General features: G+C 38.1%; 1 protein-coding gene and 1 long non-coding RNA gene across 3 annotated transcripts in view; one reads left to right on the top strand and one right to left on the bottom strand.

The window, feature by feature from the left end:
• LOC132821897 (uncharacterized) overlaps nucleotides 1-9,179 on the top strand; it is a 59,701-nt gene extending 50,522 nt beyond the window's left edge. For both annotated transcript variants that reach the window (XR_009645367.1, XR_009645366.1), the window contains 2 exons: nucleotides 4,122-4,200; nucleotides 8,945-9,179. This is a non-coding gene — a long non-coding RNA (uncharacterized LOC132821897). The remainder of the gene's footprint in view (nucleotides 1-4,121; nucleotides 4,201-8,944) is intronic.
• The window catches only part of LOC132821896 (transient receptor potential cation channel subfamily V member 6-like), a 54,111-nt gene that overhangs the window by 10,622 nt on the left and 27,299 nt on the right, over nucleotides 1-16,190 (bottom strand). The window contains exons 7-11 of the mRNA XM_060834824.1: nucleotides 14,297-14,469; nucleotides 9,686-9,832; nucleotides 8,154-8,360; nucleotides 5,444-5,530; nucleotides 1,189-1,265 (exon numbers count right to left, since the gene is read on the bottom strand). Of these exons, the coding sequence (XP_060690807.1) occupies nucleotides 1,189-1,265; nucleotides 5,444-5,530; nucleotides 8,154-8,360; nucleotides 9,686-9,832; nucleotides 14,297-14,469 (691 nt within the window). The remainder of the gene's footprint in view (nucleotides 1-1,188; nucleotides 1,266-5,443; nucleotides 5,531-8,153; nucleotides 8,361-9,685; nucleotides 9,833-14,296; nucleotides 14,470-16,190) is intronic.

Raw genomic sequence — 16,190 nt, 5'->3', positions numbered from 1 at the left:
GTTTTCCCTGGAGCGTCGGAGGCTGAGGGGTGACCTTATAGAGGTTTACAAAATTATGAGGGGCATGGATAAGGTAAATAGACAAAATCTTTTCCCTGGGGTTGGGGAGTCCAGAACTAGCGGGCATAGGTTTAGGCTGAGAGGGGAATGATATAAAAGAGACCTAAGGGGCAAATCTTTCACGCAGAGGATGGTACGTGTATGGAATAAGCTGCCAGAGGAAGTGGTGGAGGCTGGTACAATTGCAACATTTAAGAGGCATTTGGATGGGTATATGAATAGGAAGGGTTTGGAGGGATATGGGCCGGGTGCTAGCAGGTGGAACTAGATTGGGTCGGGATATCTGGTCAGCATGGACAGGTTGGACCAAAGGGTCTATTTCCATGCTGAACATCTCTATGGTTCTATGGTGAAATCTGTTGCCCTCTGCTCCTGGAAGTCTGCATCTATTTGAAATGTGGTGAAGTCTCCCATCTGTGCAAATGGCGTATCCATAGCTCTGGTTATACAGTCTATACCCCTGCTGCTGCACAACTCTGCCAGACCCAAAGGAAATTTAGAGGCTACATAACACAACCATAACATTGTTTGGAAGCGTGATGAATGTAGGGTCAATTGAGGCATTCAGAAGAGTATTGACTGATTATTTGGATAGAAATCATGTACAAGAGTAAGGGGAAAAAGCTGGGGCATGGTTGCCAGGGTGTCTAACGGCCGCAATATGCTCGACATGACTTTAAAGCCTTAGTGCAACCATTCTTCAAGTACAGGAAGTTTCACCAAATAATTCTAAAAATGCAACTTATGTGAGGTCTCAGTAAGGCAGAGGCTTTGTGTCATGGCTAAATGAATGATAAATGCTAGCATACGAATCAAGCAGATTGTCACATTATATATCTATAACTTGGTTAGCAATAGTAAACAGATAAAATCTGTTGAATAGCAGAGCAGGCTCGAAGGGCCGAATGGCCTACTCTTGTTTCTTGTTTGCAAATCCGTACCCCTTGCATCATTGAGAACTTTGTCTGAATTGTAAATTTAGTGTGGAATAAGATGTCATCATCTAATCTGATCATTTTTGTTGTGATTATTAACCTTTAGTAGCAATCACATTCTCTAATTAAATTCCAATATGCTGTCTAGATTCACTAAGAAAACAAAAGGGTAAAAGAACAAAACTATACTTACAACAGCAATGGAAATGGCCCTCCAATTGATGTATTTCCTAAATAATTTCTTGGACCAATCCTGTACAAGTAAGGAATCTGGAAAGGAAAATGAATATTGAGTCCATCATAGGCAATTGAATAGAAAAAGAATAGCTCTTGTGGAAAATGAATCTACCTCATGGGTATTTCAGCTTGTAATCATACTACTTTAATTTGTCTTGCTAATTCTTATTGACATGTATTCTTGGGCAGGTCCATTATGTTAGATGACTGGTTTGTGTTGTACTGTTGCAACAGCACAGGTTCACTTCCCACACTGGCTGCAGTTACTTGAAGGGCTTCCACTCTCAGTCTTACCCCTTGTCTGAGGCATGGGACCCTCAGGTTAAACCATCCCCAGTTAGCTATCTCTCTCTCTAAAATGAGAGAACAGCCTTATGGTGACTTTTCCATACCATTTACATCATCTAACTTGTTTAGATTTTACAAATCTGATTCTATCAAGCTGTAGAAACATCACTTGTGTTTTACTTCTCACAGATACATAGGACCATGGAAGCAGAAGTAATCTCCATTTAGCACCTGGAGATTACTACTCCAAATCAGCAACTTCAATCCATTATTTCCTGTGCTATTCCCATGCTACTTTAATTTTATAAAGAAATAGAAAGTTATCCATATCTCTTGAATTTACTTAATGACTGAGTTTCTACAGCCCTCTGGGATGTGGAACTCCAAAGATTAACTCTCCTATAAATGATGATGTTCCTCTTCTTTATGCTATTAACCTGCTGTCTGAGAATTTAGCAAAAGTCTTTTCAACAATACTGCCTTTAACTTTTCTTGTTAGCAATGGCTCTCTCAGTTATTCTGTTGGGTACTCTTGTCCAGAGGAATGTATATATTTTTGCAAACCAGGCATTTACCTTTAAATACTAACATTTGACCTCCCAAAATGTGTCACCTCACTTGTCTGGATTAAACTCCATCTGCCATTTCTCTGCCCAACTTTCCAACTGATCTATATCCAACTATATCCTTTGACAGCCTTCCTCATATTCACAACACTACCAATTTTTGTGTTGTCTCTAAACTTGCTAATCAGACCACCCACATTTTCATCTGAATCATTTACATGCACTACAACCATCGAAGGTCCCAGCACTAATCCATGTGGAAGCATGTGGTCACTGACCTCCAGTCAGCAAAACACTCCTCCACAACTACCCTGTCTTCTATGACCAAGCCAATTTTAAATTCAACTAACCAACACATCATGGATCCCATGTGGCTTAATCTTCCGAGTCAGCTTACCAGAAGGACCTTGTAATGTCTACATAGACAACATTCACTCCTCTTTCCACATCAATCATCTTTTCACTTCCTCAAAAAAATTCAATCAAATTTGTGAGACAAGACTTGCCCCAAAACAGAGCCAAACTGAATATCCCAAATAAGTCTATTTTGTTTCCAAATGTGAGTAAATCCTGTCGCTAAAATCTTCTCCAATAATTTCCATGCTACTGATGTAAGGCTCACTGGCCTATAATTTCCTAGGTTATCCCTATTGTCTTTCTTAAACAAGGAACAACATTGGCTATTCTCCAGTCTTCTGGTTTTGGAGGGAATACAAAGATTTCTGTCACGGTCCCAGAAATCTTCTCCTTGCCTCCCTCAGTGTACTGGGATTGATCCCATCAGACTTTGGGGACTGCAGCACCACCTCCTTCTTAACACTGACATGCCCTAGGATATCAACATTACCTTCCCTCATCTTACCATCATCCATATCCTTCTCCTTAGTGAATACTGATTTGAAGTATTCATTATGGACCTCATCCAGTTCCTCTGGCTCCACACAATCCCCTTCTTTATCCTTTAGTGGACCTACTCTTTCTGTAGTTGTCCTCTTGTTCCTAATATCTTTACAAAATACCTTGAGATTTTCCTTAATCCTACTTGCCCAGGGCTTTTCATAGTCTCCTTTAGCCCTCTTAATTCCTTGTTAAAATTCTTTCTTGAAAGCTTTATATTTCTCAATTTCAGTTTCCTAAACTTTACATATGCTTTCTTTTTATCTCTTTTTGTTTCTAATATACAGAGAGGTCTTGGGATACAAGTCCATAACTCCCTGGAAGTGGCAACACTGGTCAATAAGGTGGTAAAGAAGACATGCAGCATGGCTGCCTCCATTGGTCTGGGCACTGAGTATAAAAGTTGGCGAGTCATATTGCAGCTACATAAAACTTGACTTGGACCACTTTTGAAATATTGTGTGCAGTTCTGGTCACCATACTTCGGAAGGAGGTGGAGGGTGCAAATGAAATTTATCAAGATGTTGTCTGGATTGGAGTGTATAAGTTATAAGGAGAGGTTGGATAAACATGTTTTCACTAGAGCGGAATCTGAGGGGCAACCTCATAAAGGAGGAAAGTTTAACTTAGTTGTGCGAGGCAAGTTCTTTTTAAAGCAGAAGGTGATAAGTGTATGGAATTCTCTGCGTGGAGGTGGAAGAAGTAGATATAATAATAACATTTAAGGGGCATTTAGACAGAAACATAGTCAGACAGGGAATAGAGTATATGGACCATATACAGGCAGATGGGGTTAGTTTAAAATGACATCATGGTTGGCATAGACATGGTGAACAAATGCTTCTGCTTCTATGCTATACTGTTCTGTGTTCTGTGTTCCAACTGTTGCCTATCCATCATCAAATCTCTCAATGTGCTTTTCCAACCCAGCGTGCCAATCTTCTCCACATATCTTCAAAATGTCCCTATTAAAACCACAGTTTCAGGGTGAACTACATCTTTTTCAAATTCAATAAAAAGTTCTATCACGCAATGGTTACTATTCCCGAAATGTACTTTCACCGCAGGAATATTAATTAGCCTTCACAGTCATTCACGGTATTCCATGATCATTCTGTCTTTGCCTTAATAACTGTAGATACATGGGATCCACTATAAAAGTGCTCAGCTGATGTCTGGACAATGTACACAAGTGCTATTAGCCACCATTGTGGAAGGTAAGTTTCATTTTTAAACTTCCCTCAAAAAATTACTGTTTTGAAAGGTTCTAGTTTTTTGAAAAGAATGCTAGCATGTCAGACAGCCTTAAAATAAACACATCATGGCTGCTTCTCAGAAAGAAAAGGTTTACAAACATATTGAGATGGTGTGGCTGGTCATTAAAAGGAGTGAACAGTTACAGAATGGAATCCTTTGTTATCAATGTGCACGATTACCCAGATCTTGCAATCAACTGTGTTGATCATGGTTCCTTATGCCTTGAGAATCTTGCCACTCTGCAAAGGCATATTTTTCTCTCATACCATCAGCAGTTATTCTTGGGAAAGTGGCTGAAGTAGCTTTTTCAAATACCAATCTACATAATACTGACCAAAATGTTCTTGAGTTGAGCAAATTGGCTAATACTGTGCATGACCCCTGTTTAGCATGAAAGTATCAGGTCACATAGTTGTTGTGGATATCAGCAACTTTCACAGCTGATGACAATGTGATATCTGTAGTGGATTTGGACAACACTGCTTGTAATGTGAAAGTCAAAGATCATTTTAATTAGAAGCTGTAGTCATCACAAGAAACCAATAAAGTCCTGTTTTGATATGGAATAAAATGAGAACTCTTTAGTCAGTACATTTTCCTGTCGGAATATTGGTGGTTAGATGCATTATATCTCCCATAACTCAGCAGCTAACTAAATTATTTCTCATCATTATTATGCTTGGTACTGGATTCCCAGAATCCAAAACTCTCGCCAGTATTCAGATTAATGATTGTTAACCAGCTTTATCATAGTTTTGAGTTCTAGCACTTATGAAAAGATTCACAACTGTAAATCAACCTCCGGCCTTTATTGCATAGTGCATTGCAATTCCAAGTTGCTTCTTCACCAATGCTTAATAAATCTTATCTGTGGACAACTGAAATGTTGTTCCTCCAAATCTTGGAAGAAGCCACTTTTAGAAGGAGAATACTACATCCGACCGTAAGTCATGGCAACAACAGCTCCATTAGCTCTTCTGTAAATTACACCATTTTCTGGCTGAATAGCAACCTTGGTATTGAAGACTGAAATTGGATATCATCTTGAATTCTGCTGATTCGCCTTCTTAAAATTTATTCTTGCCAGATAACTGGCATGGATGAGTAGTCAAATAATTTCTTTCACCAACTGCAGCTGTCCAAGTGAACTGTAAGTGAACCATTTAGCTTATAAGGTGTACAGAAAAAAGGATTGTGACTTACCTCACTTATGAGTATTACCAAAGCTCCTATGATGGTTATTAATTCACCCACAAGTCTCAAATAGTCTTCCTTTGTTTGATAGGATTCCTAAAGTGAGTTTTGAAACATGACTGTCAATAAATGTAAAAGTATAGGTGTATAGCCTGTACCACTCTTATTCCTAAAATAAGTAATCTAGGATCACATATAAGAGCCAAAAATAGCTAAAGGGTTTGCAATGCATGATTAACTTGAATCCATTGACTGCAATGCAGACAGCTTGCCAACAATATTTTTATACTTGAATAAAAATTATACTTGATCTGACAAGCTCTTAAAAATGGTTACACAACATCAAATATAATCAAGAAACATTTGAGGTATTTTATTCTGGATTCTTCTTAACCAATGCTAATGCAGGGAGGGGTCAGATCCCATGATCCATTTTTCAGGACTAAGGTTCGTGTCTATACAGGGGTATGAGAGTGGAGTCAAGGGATCTTCACCACAATGAGGGATCTTCCTATTGACTATGGAAGAAAATGTAACTAGGATTGTGGTGAGGCCCCTTATGCAGCATCTGAAGATGATAAGATCATTTAAAGGAGAAGGAAGCACCCTGCAGTTCAGTTTTTCACTTGTTTCAGACTGGCCCAACGTTTCATCCATTATTGGTGAAGTTTGCAGTGTGTGTGGCTGTAGCCTGATGCTTCAGTCATGCTTCAGTTGTGCAAGGCCACATGGGGTTAGTTTAAAATGACATTATGATTGGCACAGACATGGTGAACAAATGCTTCTGTTCCTATGCTATACTGTTCCGTGTTCTGTGTACTAACTGTTGCCTATCCATCATCAAACCTCTCAATGTGTTTTTCCAACCCAACATTATGTGAGATCACACCTGGAGATTTGTGTACAGTATTGGTCTCCTATTTTGAGGAATTACATAAATGTGTAATGAAAGCAGTTCAGATTTCCTAGACTAAAGGTGAAACAGCTGAAATATGCAGTTTGCCTTGTGAAGAAAGGTTGGAAAGTCTAGACTGGCATCCATTGGAGTTTAGAAGAGTAAGAGGCAACTTGATTGAAACATCTAAGTTTCTTCATAAGGTGGATGTGGGAAGGTTGTTATTTCTTGTGGAGTATCCTAGAACTAGGAGTCCTTGTTTAAAAATGAGGGGTTATCCAGTTATCAGAGAGATGAGGAGAACTTTTTTGTCTCAGAGGACTGAGTCTTTAGAACTCTTCTCCAAAAGGTAATGGAAGCAGAGGCTTTGAATATTTTAATGCAGATGTAGATAGATTATTGATATGTATGGGAGTGGAAGATTGTTGGGGTGGGCAGGGTTGTGGGGTAATCCAATCAGCCAGCACAATGGTGAACTGGCTTGAGGAGCAGAGGAGCCTTCTTCTCTTCCTGCTTGCAGCTGCCCCACCCCTAATGTTGCCTAGCCTTGGTGGGTCAATGGTTGAAGGAAAGCACCTAAGTTCACAAGCCCTGCCTTCTTGCATTGCATGTGGTAGGATGATGAACTTGCCACTATTGAGTTGATATACTTGGATAGACGGAAGGCAGTTAGGACACAGAGCTGGTAACTCTTTCTTCTCTATCAAAATATCGCTTCATACTCATCAGCTGATTTGACACAGTAACAAAAGGGTTTGAGGCAAATGCACGCACAAGGTAATGATTTGGATGATAATCCTGTTTCTATTTTCTCTGTTTCTATCAGTGAAGGAAAATCCAACCATTAAGTAAAATATATTAATCAAAAATGTCTGCATTGAATTATTCATCAGTCTTACAAAAGGGAATGCTACAGCTATATTATCTAAGATATAAGAAGACAATCTGGTCAGATTTAGTATTTGCCTGTTAGAGATCGTCTTTAGAACTTTATCAGATTCTATAAAGTCATTTGAAGATTAGTTATGGAATTTTTCATCAGTGGTCAAATACTTTTTACATTTGGCACTGAATTAATGCTCCCTCTTTTACTGTGAGTTCAGAATAATTTGTGTGTTTGGCTTCTTTAAATTTATTTTGCTGCTGAACATTCTAGTGTAAAGGCTTTAGGATCCTTTAGCAACCTGATAAGGATGATTTGGAGTTATTCCCACATGGCACAAATAGCATAGTGTGGGTGTATTTAACTAGATTAAATAAAGAATTACAAATTGGTAGTAGTCTCTGAACAATAAATTCAGTACATGGTATATTTCAGATTACCAAGACAGTGGTGTAGAGAGCTAACATGTTGGCTCAAAGGGCTGAATGGCCTACTCTTGCTCCAATTTCTTTTTCAATAAATAGCATTCTACTATGCGGTGTTATAGTGTTAAATAAATAGTGTTATACTTCGGAGCATAAGATAAAAATTGTATTATCATTAACTTAAAAGGACTCAATGTGTGGCTTATAAGGGCCCTTTGTTCTTCTGCTTGACCCTGAAACTTATAGGGAAAATTGGGATGAATTATTTATTAAGGTTTGATTTACCACCTCATTTACCACCACCTTTTCACCCACATCTTTTCACTCTTTAAATGCCCTGCCCAAATCTGAACTATTGTACAACGTTCTTGGTGGTGTCAGTAGTATTTTATTACTTCAGCAGTAAAATGTTATGCTTCTGAAAGGTAAGGTATTGGACACCCCAGAAGAACTCGTTTTAAAGACTACTAACATAACTAATTGAGAAAGTCCCCATCAGAAAATGTGTACACTTACTGCCAGAGTCTTCTGTGTCCTAATGGTGAGGTTGTCAGATAATCCAGGTGGAATTGGTTTCAAGGGCCGATAAAGGCTAGAAACAGTGAATATAATAATGTACATAATATAGGAGAACATCCATATCAGGAAATACTTGTACCCAAAAGAATTCCACTTTTGATGTAATAACTCCTTCACTGGTTTAGCATCAACAAGTTTGCGAACCTACAAAAACAAGATCAATCGATGTCTGTTCAATTTTTGCTCAATGTTTTCTTCCTTCATTTTCACCTGACCTCCCACTTTCCAACAAGATAAGACCATAGATCGTAATATCTGCCATTAACAGTTCAGCAATACCGAACCTTAGGAAAATGTGTGCACAACAGGTTTTAAAAAGCATTAAAAACTGAAATGGAAGAAATCCTTTAAAAGCAAATCAGAACATCAAAGCTGGGATGAGCAACTTGTTGATCTACAAAATCTTATTTATAGATCTGAGGTGATAACAGCAAGTACATTTTTGGCATGGAGGCCTTTACGTTTATGGGTACTGCAGATATTTCATACCATTTCTTGAACCCCACAATGTAAGACTTCCAAACATGAGTACAGGTGGGAAGGTGCCACTTTAAACATGTAAATAGCCTTAACAGATACCCCCAAGGCTCCTTATGCAGCACTTTCCAAACCCATAACTATTACTTTCTAGAAAGACAAGGACAGCTGGTACGAGAACAACACCGCTTGTAGGTTTCCATTCAAATCACGCAGTAACCTGACTTTGAAATATATCATTGTTTTTCAAGTGTCGCTGGGTCAAAATCCTGGATCTCTCACCCTAATGGCATTGTGAATCTACCCTAACCAAATGGACTGCTGCACTTCAAGAAAGAAGCTCACCAGAACCTTCTCAAGGGTTAATAGGGATGGACAAAAATACTGACTCAGCCAACAGCACCCACATCCCATGAATGAAGAATAAAATAAAGATCCTTCAGAAATATTGAAATCCCCTGCCATAGTATGCTGCACGATATATCTCTCCATAAGTGTTTAAAATTATTTTAGTTTTGTTAAAAGTTTTATTGATAATCATTGTGAAGAAAATATATTCTTTTGATATTGAATATTGGATAATTTTAATAGCCTTGCTCTTGTTTACCTTTAAAAATGTGGCTCTAAGGAGCGGTGAGTCGTTCATAATTAACACTAAGGAGAGGCATAAAATGTTAGACTTTATTGTATGTAACAAAACTAGTTCATTTAGCTTTATGAATGGAAATTAAAATAATTAAGAAATAAGTCAAAGTTTGGACTTTGTGATTTGTGGATTTGAAGTTGTGATCCTGAGCTGCTATATGTAAGAGTTCAAAGCAGGAGTTGTTACCATTAAAGCCACAATGGTTACTAAGTTCCTTTCTCATTGAAAATTTAAACATATCTTTTCACAATAGAGAATTCAAACTCATGACATATGTCGAGCCATCTCATGGAGAGGCATTGTATAATGGACAATTACGACAAAGCACCTCATTCCTCATGGTTACCTCACTGTTCCTGCTTGTTGTTATGATATCCAGAACTGATTTTTGGTCACCCCATGTATCAATGTTGGTGAGATCATAGACACAGTAAGAAATTGTCCCCATTGTCCAATATATTTTCTTTTGTTTCTGCACCAAATAGTTGAACATCTACAGAAAGAAAAATAATGAATGTATTAATCAAATGTAAGTACATACTTAAAGACAATTTTATATTTTTCAAATTTAATTGAAAAGCACTTGAACCACTGAAAATTGCTATGAATATCCTAATGTTGTTCACTTTGTGATTACAAAGCTGAGTTTGAATCAATTCAGCATTTCAGCCCACTGTTTGTTTAAAAGCTAGGAGAAATCTCATTTCCCCAGAGGGAAAACAGACATTTAAAATCAATCTGAGATTGTTATTTCTTACTACAGCACTATCTGATTGTCTCCATGAATATAGAAACAAAGTGTTATTGAAATTGTTTACTTAACAATGAGTCAGATTTTGGAAAAAATATTAAACACAAAAGAAGTCCAGTCTTCAGTAAAAGTGACCATCTGTCTGTCTCAAAGGTGAAAGTCCTACCATTGAGCCAAAGTTTTATTTGTTCAAAACCCAGTTCAGAGTTTTGAGCACATAACTTCAGCCCATGCCTCTATACCACAAGTGCAGACTGGAGGATAGATGCTTAAAGTGAGACCCTTTCTGTGCTCTGATATGGGTGTACACTGGTGTTTTAGTGAGTTTGTTCAGATATTCTCAGGCCTGAGCTCAAACAGCATCTATCAACATTTTATACATTGTGAAGATATAGCCGATTACTCTGCCCTGCGTTCATCCAGTTCCATCATTCCAGCATCTCTCTCACTGATAATATTAAAGTCACAGTTCCGTTACATCATATCTCAGAGGTTGATTTGTATATTCATTAAACCTTATCTTTAAATTTGCTGCCATTGAAGATGAACAATGTTCTGGCCAAGATTTATCTCTGAATCAATGTTGCATAAAACAGATTAACTGATCCTTTATGTCATTTCAATGCAATGCACAATGTGCTGACCCATTTCTTAAAATGAAGCAGTAAAAGCATTTCAAAACTGTACTACTTTGGGACACTTTGAAGTCACAAAATACACTCTGGAAGTTGAAATTATGTATTTTCTCCCTAGTTGACTTACCTGTAGACTTAATTTTTTTTTAAAAAAACTTTTTTTGTACCTACTCTTTATTTTTCTACAGTGAAAGAAACACTGACTAAAACATTTTGAGAGCTCTCATCAAATTTATTACAGAGGTTAAAGGTAATTGTTTATTTTAATACTACATCCAAGCAACAAGAGCTGCACGCATCTTTTAATTCAAACAATGATAGGACTTATGGATATTATGGAAGTCAGCAGTGCAGGATGGGTGGATTTAGCGAATACATTTCTGAGGAAGGGTCACTGGATCTGAAAAGTTAACTCTGATTTCTCTTCACAGATGCTTCCAGATATGCTGAGCTTTTCCAGCAACTCTGTTTTTGATAGCCAATACATGTTAGGCTGGTTTGCACCATAGGACATCATGAATCATCCCAGGAGGAAGTTGTAAAGGGGATAGCATCAGTAGCTGAAAGGAGACAAATGACAAGCAAGAGAAAAAGAGCAGGCAGGTGAGCATACAGAAGAGCACAAACTGAGAGCGAGAAAGTGGGAATGAACACAAAGAGAGAAATCACAGGCATAGTTTTCTGGAGTCTTCAGGGTCCTGCTGTCTAGTTCAATAGTGGGTCAGAAACCCACACTGGGAAACAACTACTCACTTACGATTTTCCTCAAACTGGTCAATTAAAGGCCAGGGAGTTGGCTCATCATGCAAGGAGCGGGAAGGTTCTCGAAATTGGAGTGCCAAGATAAATCTTGGCCAGAACATTGTTCATCTTCAATAGCATCAAATTTAAAGGTAAAGTTGGAAAGCAGAAAAAGAATACTTGGCAGGTTGGTGAAGAATGCCATCTCATAAAATATTTGAAATGTGAAGTTTACAAAAAATGCTGTTGTAGCTAGCTTGCCACCCAAACAGGGGTCCTCTATACACGGCATCTTAAGGCTGTTGCTCAACTTAGGTAAGTGCTGAGGGACTCCGAGTATGGTTAGAGCACAAAGACTCAGACTGCTGCTGGGAGGCCACCTCCACAGAGCAATTGTCTTCCCTGCCACCTCTGGGGCCTTAATAGGCTCAGTTAGCTATCAGAAGCCTGTGGACTCAGTTTCTCCATTCTACCTCTGGGGATTTAGAACATGGGAGGTAGCATATCACCAGTGGTGTGCAATTATGCAGCCACCCACCTCCATGCCCATCCCCATTAGAGTCTACAAATGCAATTCTATGTAACAGACATAACCTGTCATTTTGCTTTTTCAGTTAAGAGACCAATCCATGAATGAAATATTCTGGTGCTAATTTTCAATTTTAATGCACATCAAACAATGAACAGAACAATCATATCAATAAAAGTTTAGACTTGTGTTGCCAGTCCATTAGTACCAGCAAGAGGACCGAACCATTTTCATGGGCTAAATTATATTGCAATCTGCTCCAGTTGAAAATCAAAACAATAGCCTCCTGCCCCAGGATTGCAAGTCAGATTAGTAACGGAAGATTTTGGAAAATATAAGAATTAATATAATCCAAATACTAATGAAATACAAATACTATAGATGTTTTTAACATAGTAAACTATAAATTTAGAGAATTTACAATTCAGTAGGAGATTAGGAGAAAATTGTGACAGATGCTGGAACCTGTACTGAAAATAACAAGTGCTAGAGATCACAACTCTAATGAAGAGTCATCTGGACTCGAAAAATTAGCTTTCTCTCTCTCCACAGTAAGGGTTTAATTCCATTCATTCTGTTTGTGTTGGCTGAAAAAGAGTTATAAGCGCAGTCCCCAAATCTTGGTGAAAAGACCAGGAGATAACAGCATCACATTGGATCTCCAAGTATTTATAAAATGCATGAGAGGTTTTCCCCACTGCTCACCTTTTGGTAGTAAGTTTCAAATCTCCACAATCCTCTGGAAGAAAAGCTTTTTCCTAATTGTTTCATTTTTTTTCCTGGTTATTAGTCTCTTTGTTAAGGGGAATGTTTCTTTCTTACACAATAGCACAATAATAATTGTGTGTAGCTCTTCTAAACCTCTTTGAAGGCCTTCTTTATTCCAAAGGAAACAATCTCAGCCTATACAAACGTCTCTCACAGCTAATATTCCTCAGTTCTGGTAATATTATTTGTCTCTCGAGTGTGATCATATTCCTCATGTAAAATGGTGACCAGAATTGTACACAATATTCTGTTAGTGTTCAAACCTGTGTTTCACACAGTTTCAACCTAACCTCCCTGATATTTTTAAAACTTTGTTCAAAGAAGGAAGGTTTATACTTAAAGTAATCTTTCAACCTAACTGATAGTTTGATTAAAGATTGCACACTATGGTCAGGGACTCATCTTGAATATGATGGGGCCATCCCACGATTGGAGCAGATGTCCAATCTCCTTCGTTGTTTGTAGCTGGGGCACCCTTTGTCCTGAATTTCTGAAACAGTGACCTGGAGACTGCTCATGATCCTTTTCTTTCAGCTGTCCAAAAATGTTTTATTATCACACAGGCACAGTACGTACATGTGGCTTCTTCTTGGTCTTGGCTCTAGAGCCCTGGCCACACTACAGACTCCGATTACTTGACTCACCCCTGACCAATTATCTTAATGATAAAGGCTGAATAATCAACCACTCATAAGGAATTTATTAACTTTTCAAATTAGTTTATTGAAAACAGTAAAACACATTACAAGTTATGAAGCAGACATTACAGCAAACCAAATGATTTCTATGCCCTGTAATTTGTAGATACACTGCAACATAACTGCCAGGCAGAGTCACAATGTTGCATACATTCGGCAAGGAACATAAATGGAAATATAGGAAGATAATAGTTAGGCAGACGGTGATAGAATGAGATGGATAGAGAAAGAGAGGAGTGAGGAATAATAACCCCCACTCCTCCCCCTGCACACAAGGTACTTACAGCACCTAATACCCTTACACACTCTTCTCAGCTGCCTCCTCTTCCCCCACTCCTAGGGTCTATCCAGCATCCAACTCCACCCCAAGGTTTCCATGACCAAACATCACACCCCTATCCCTATGTGGAAGTAACTGTTTGGCAGCCCCAAGAATTGGTCACCCTAATACTGTTGCATAGTTCTTCACACTTGCAGCAGCCAACTTATGCATAGCACAGTTCCTGAAAGGTAATGTGACAAGGCATAGACAATATGTTAGTAGCTATTGTTCAGTTCTTTGAAGTTGTGTCACAAAAACTTTGACATTGACCTCCAACAGAAAGCACAACTGGAGTTGACAGACAGCCAGTTACTCCCACTACTGCATTGTCATCTTTGATTTTGCGCTCAAGTCCTTGAAATGTGACTAATCCCCAAAATTTCTGACTGGTTGCTGCCAATGGAGGCATGACAAAACCAATCTATGGGGAAAAAGAAGAAGGACCTTTAACTCTTACTTTTATTTCCATACCAAGCTGGGATTCATATTATTGCAGAAAAGTAGCTTACTTACTACAAAGTCACCCTCAGCTGCTGCAAGCTTCAATGGAGTGTAGCCATCATTGTTCACAATATTCTCAACAAACTGGTGATGTTTCTCAGACACAAGTGAAGTAATGAGATCATACATGGAATATGCTTGCTCTTTTTCTGGTTGTAGAACTAGCACGTGAAGTACTGTATTACCTGCAGAAAATGGTGCAAATTATTAATCACTATCATAGCAGCTTGTCTTCTGAATAAAGGCAACATGCAGAAGTAATTGTTGGAGGATAATTTCAGTTGCCTTAGAGTGATTCTGATGGCTTAACTGGCTGATTAAGCAGTATGAATGTGCATTTTAAACATGTGTATGCATACCTGTGCTTAGAATGAGCTTGAGTCAAAAGGTGCGGTGCTGGAAAAGCACAGCAGGTCAAGCAGCTTTTGATGAACAGTAGAGTCAATGTGTTGGGCATAAGCCCTTCACCCTGACATTTCTGATGAAGTGCTTATACCCGAAACTTCGATTCCCCTGCTCCTCAGATGCTGCCTGACCTGCTGTGCTTTTCCAATGCCACACGTTTTGACTCTGACTTTCTAGCATCTGCAGTTCCTCACTTTCTCCTTACAGTGAGTTTGCCAATCCAACTAAAATCTTAAAAATAAATGAACTGGATAAATTCACGGGTGATTTGCATGTACAGTATTAGAATTAATTCTCACTTATGATTTCTTTTAATTAGTACAAGGAAGCCTTATGTTGTCACTACTTATGCAGAAAACAAAAATGGTAATTGTCATGGGTATTATTTTATGTGCAAGTTTTAGGTGATACTGACTATTATGACATGGACAGCCAAATGGTGGTTCCTTGTGGCTGCATCCTGGTGTGTCTTTTGACTACGCTGCTTCGGTGGCAGCTTTAAAGATGAGGTGGGTCTAGGCCTGATATTCTCTTATTTGGTGGCTGTTGTTGTTAGCATTGGTTTGACTCTCCTTGTGGCATTACAGCCCAGAGCTGTGAAATGGATTAAGATGGACTGAATCCTAATTTTTCTTTTTATATGTTTCTTATTTTTTAGTTATGTGTTTTGGGTTTCCTTGGGTTGGTGATGTCATTTCCATTTTTTTCTCAGAGGGATGGGAGATGGGGTCCAAATCAATGTGTTTGTTGATAGAGTTCCAGTTGGAATGCTTCTTGTGTGTGTCTCTGTTTGGTTTGTCCTATTTTATTATACTATCATGGAAGGACTATTACTCTGAACTTTTTATTTCTTTATTTTTCTAATTTATGTCTGATTTTGTACTTTTGAACATCTGTAATGCTAGATTTTTTATTTCTTTATTTTTCTATTTTTTTTTCTAAGAATTTGTATTCCAGAATTTGTGCCTACTTTACCTTTGTATCTAAGATGGCACTATAATTGCCAATTTGTAAACTCATCACAGTACTCATGTCAGTACGTTACAATAAAGCTAATTCTAATTCAAATTCAAGATTTAAAAAAGCGAAGAGTACATTTTGGAGAACGATATAGCAACAGTCTTTACTCTGAAGTAAACACAGAAGGTATTGAAAAAAAGGATTCAATGACTTTTTATCACAGCTGGAATGAATCAAAGATGCAAAAGCTTTTAAGCAAGTACAGAGACATGATGGAAGTAGTGATAAAAGATCAAAGGGCAAAACCTGTGATGGGGGTAAGGCAGGAGTAGTGAAACAAAAGGAATGTTGGTAGAAGGAAATAAAAAGTCACAATAGATAAACTTCAAGAATATGTAAATAACAATGGGAAAATTAGCATTAGTGCCAGTTGTCTGAAAATATAAGAAGTAAATTATTGAAATCCATGTTAAGTTCAGGAGAATTGTGTTTTGTAGAATCTCTCAAGCATGACCATGATCTATTTGCATATTTATAAAAT

The sequence above is a fragment of the Hemiscyllium ocellatum genome, chromosome 13, assembly GCF_020745735.1.
Source record: "Hemiscyllium ocellatum isolate sHemOce1 chromosome 13, sHemOce1.pat.X.cur, whole genome shotgun sequence".
Classification (NCBI taxonomy): domain Eukaryota; kingdom Metazoa; phylum Chordata; class Chondrichthyes; order Orectolobiformes; family Hemiscylliidae; genus Hemiscyllium; species Hemiscyllium ocellatum.
The sequence above is the reverse complement of the archived record's forward strand: the minus strand, read 5'-3'. Positions and strand labels throughout refer to the sequence as shown.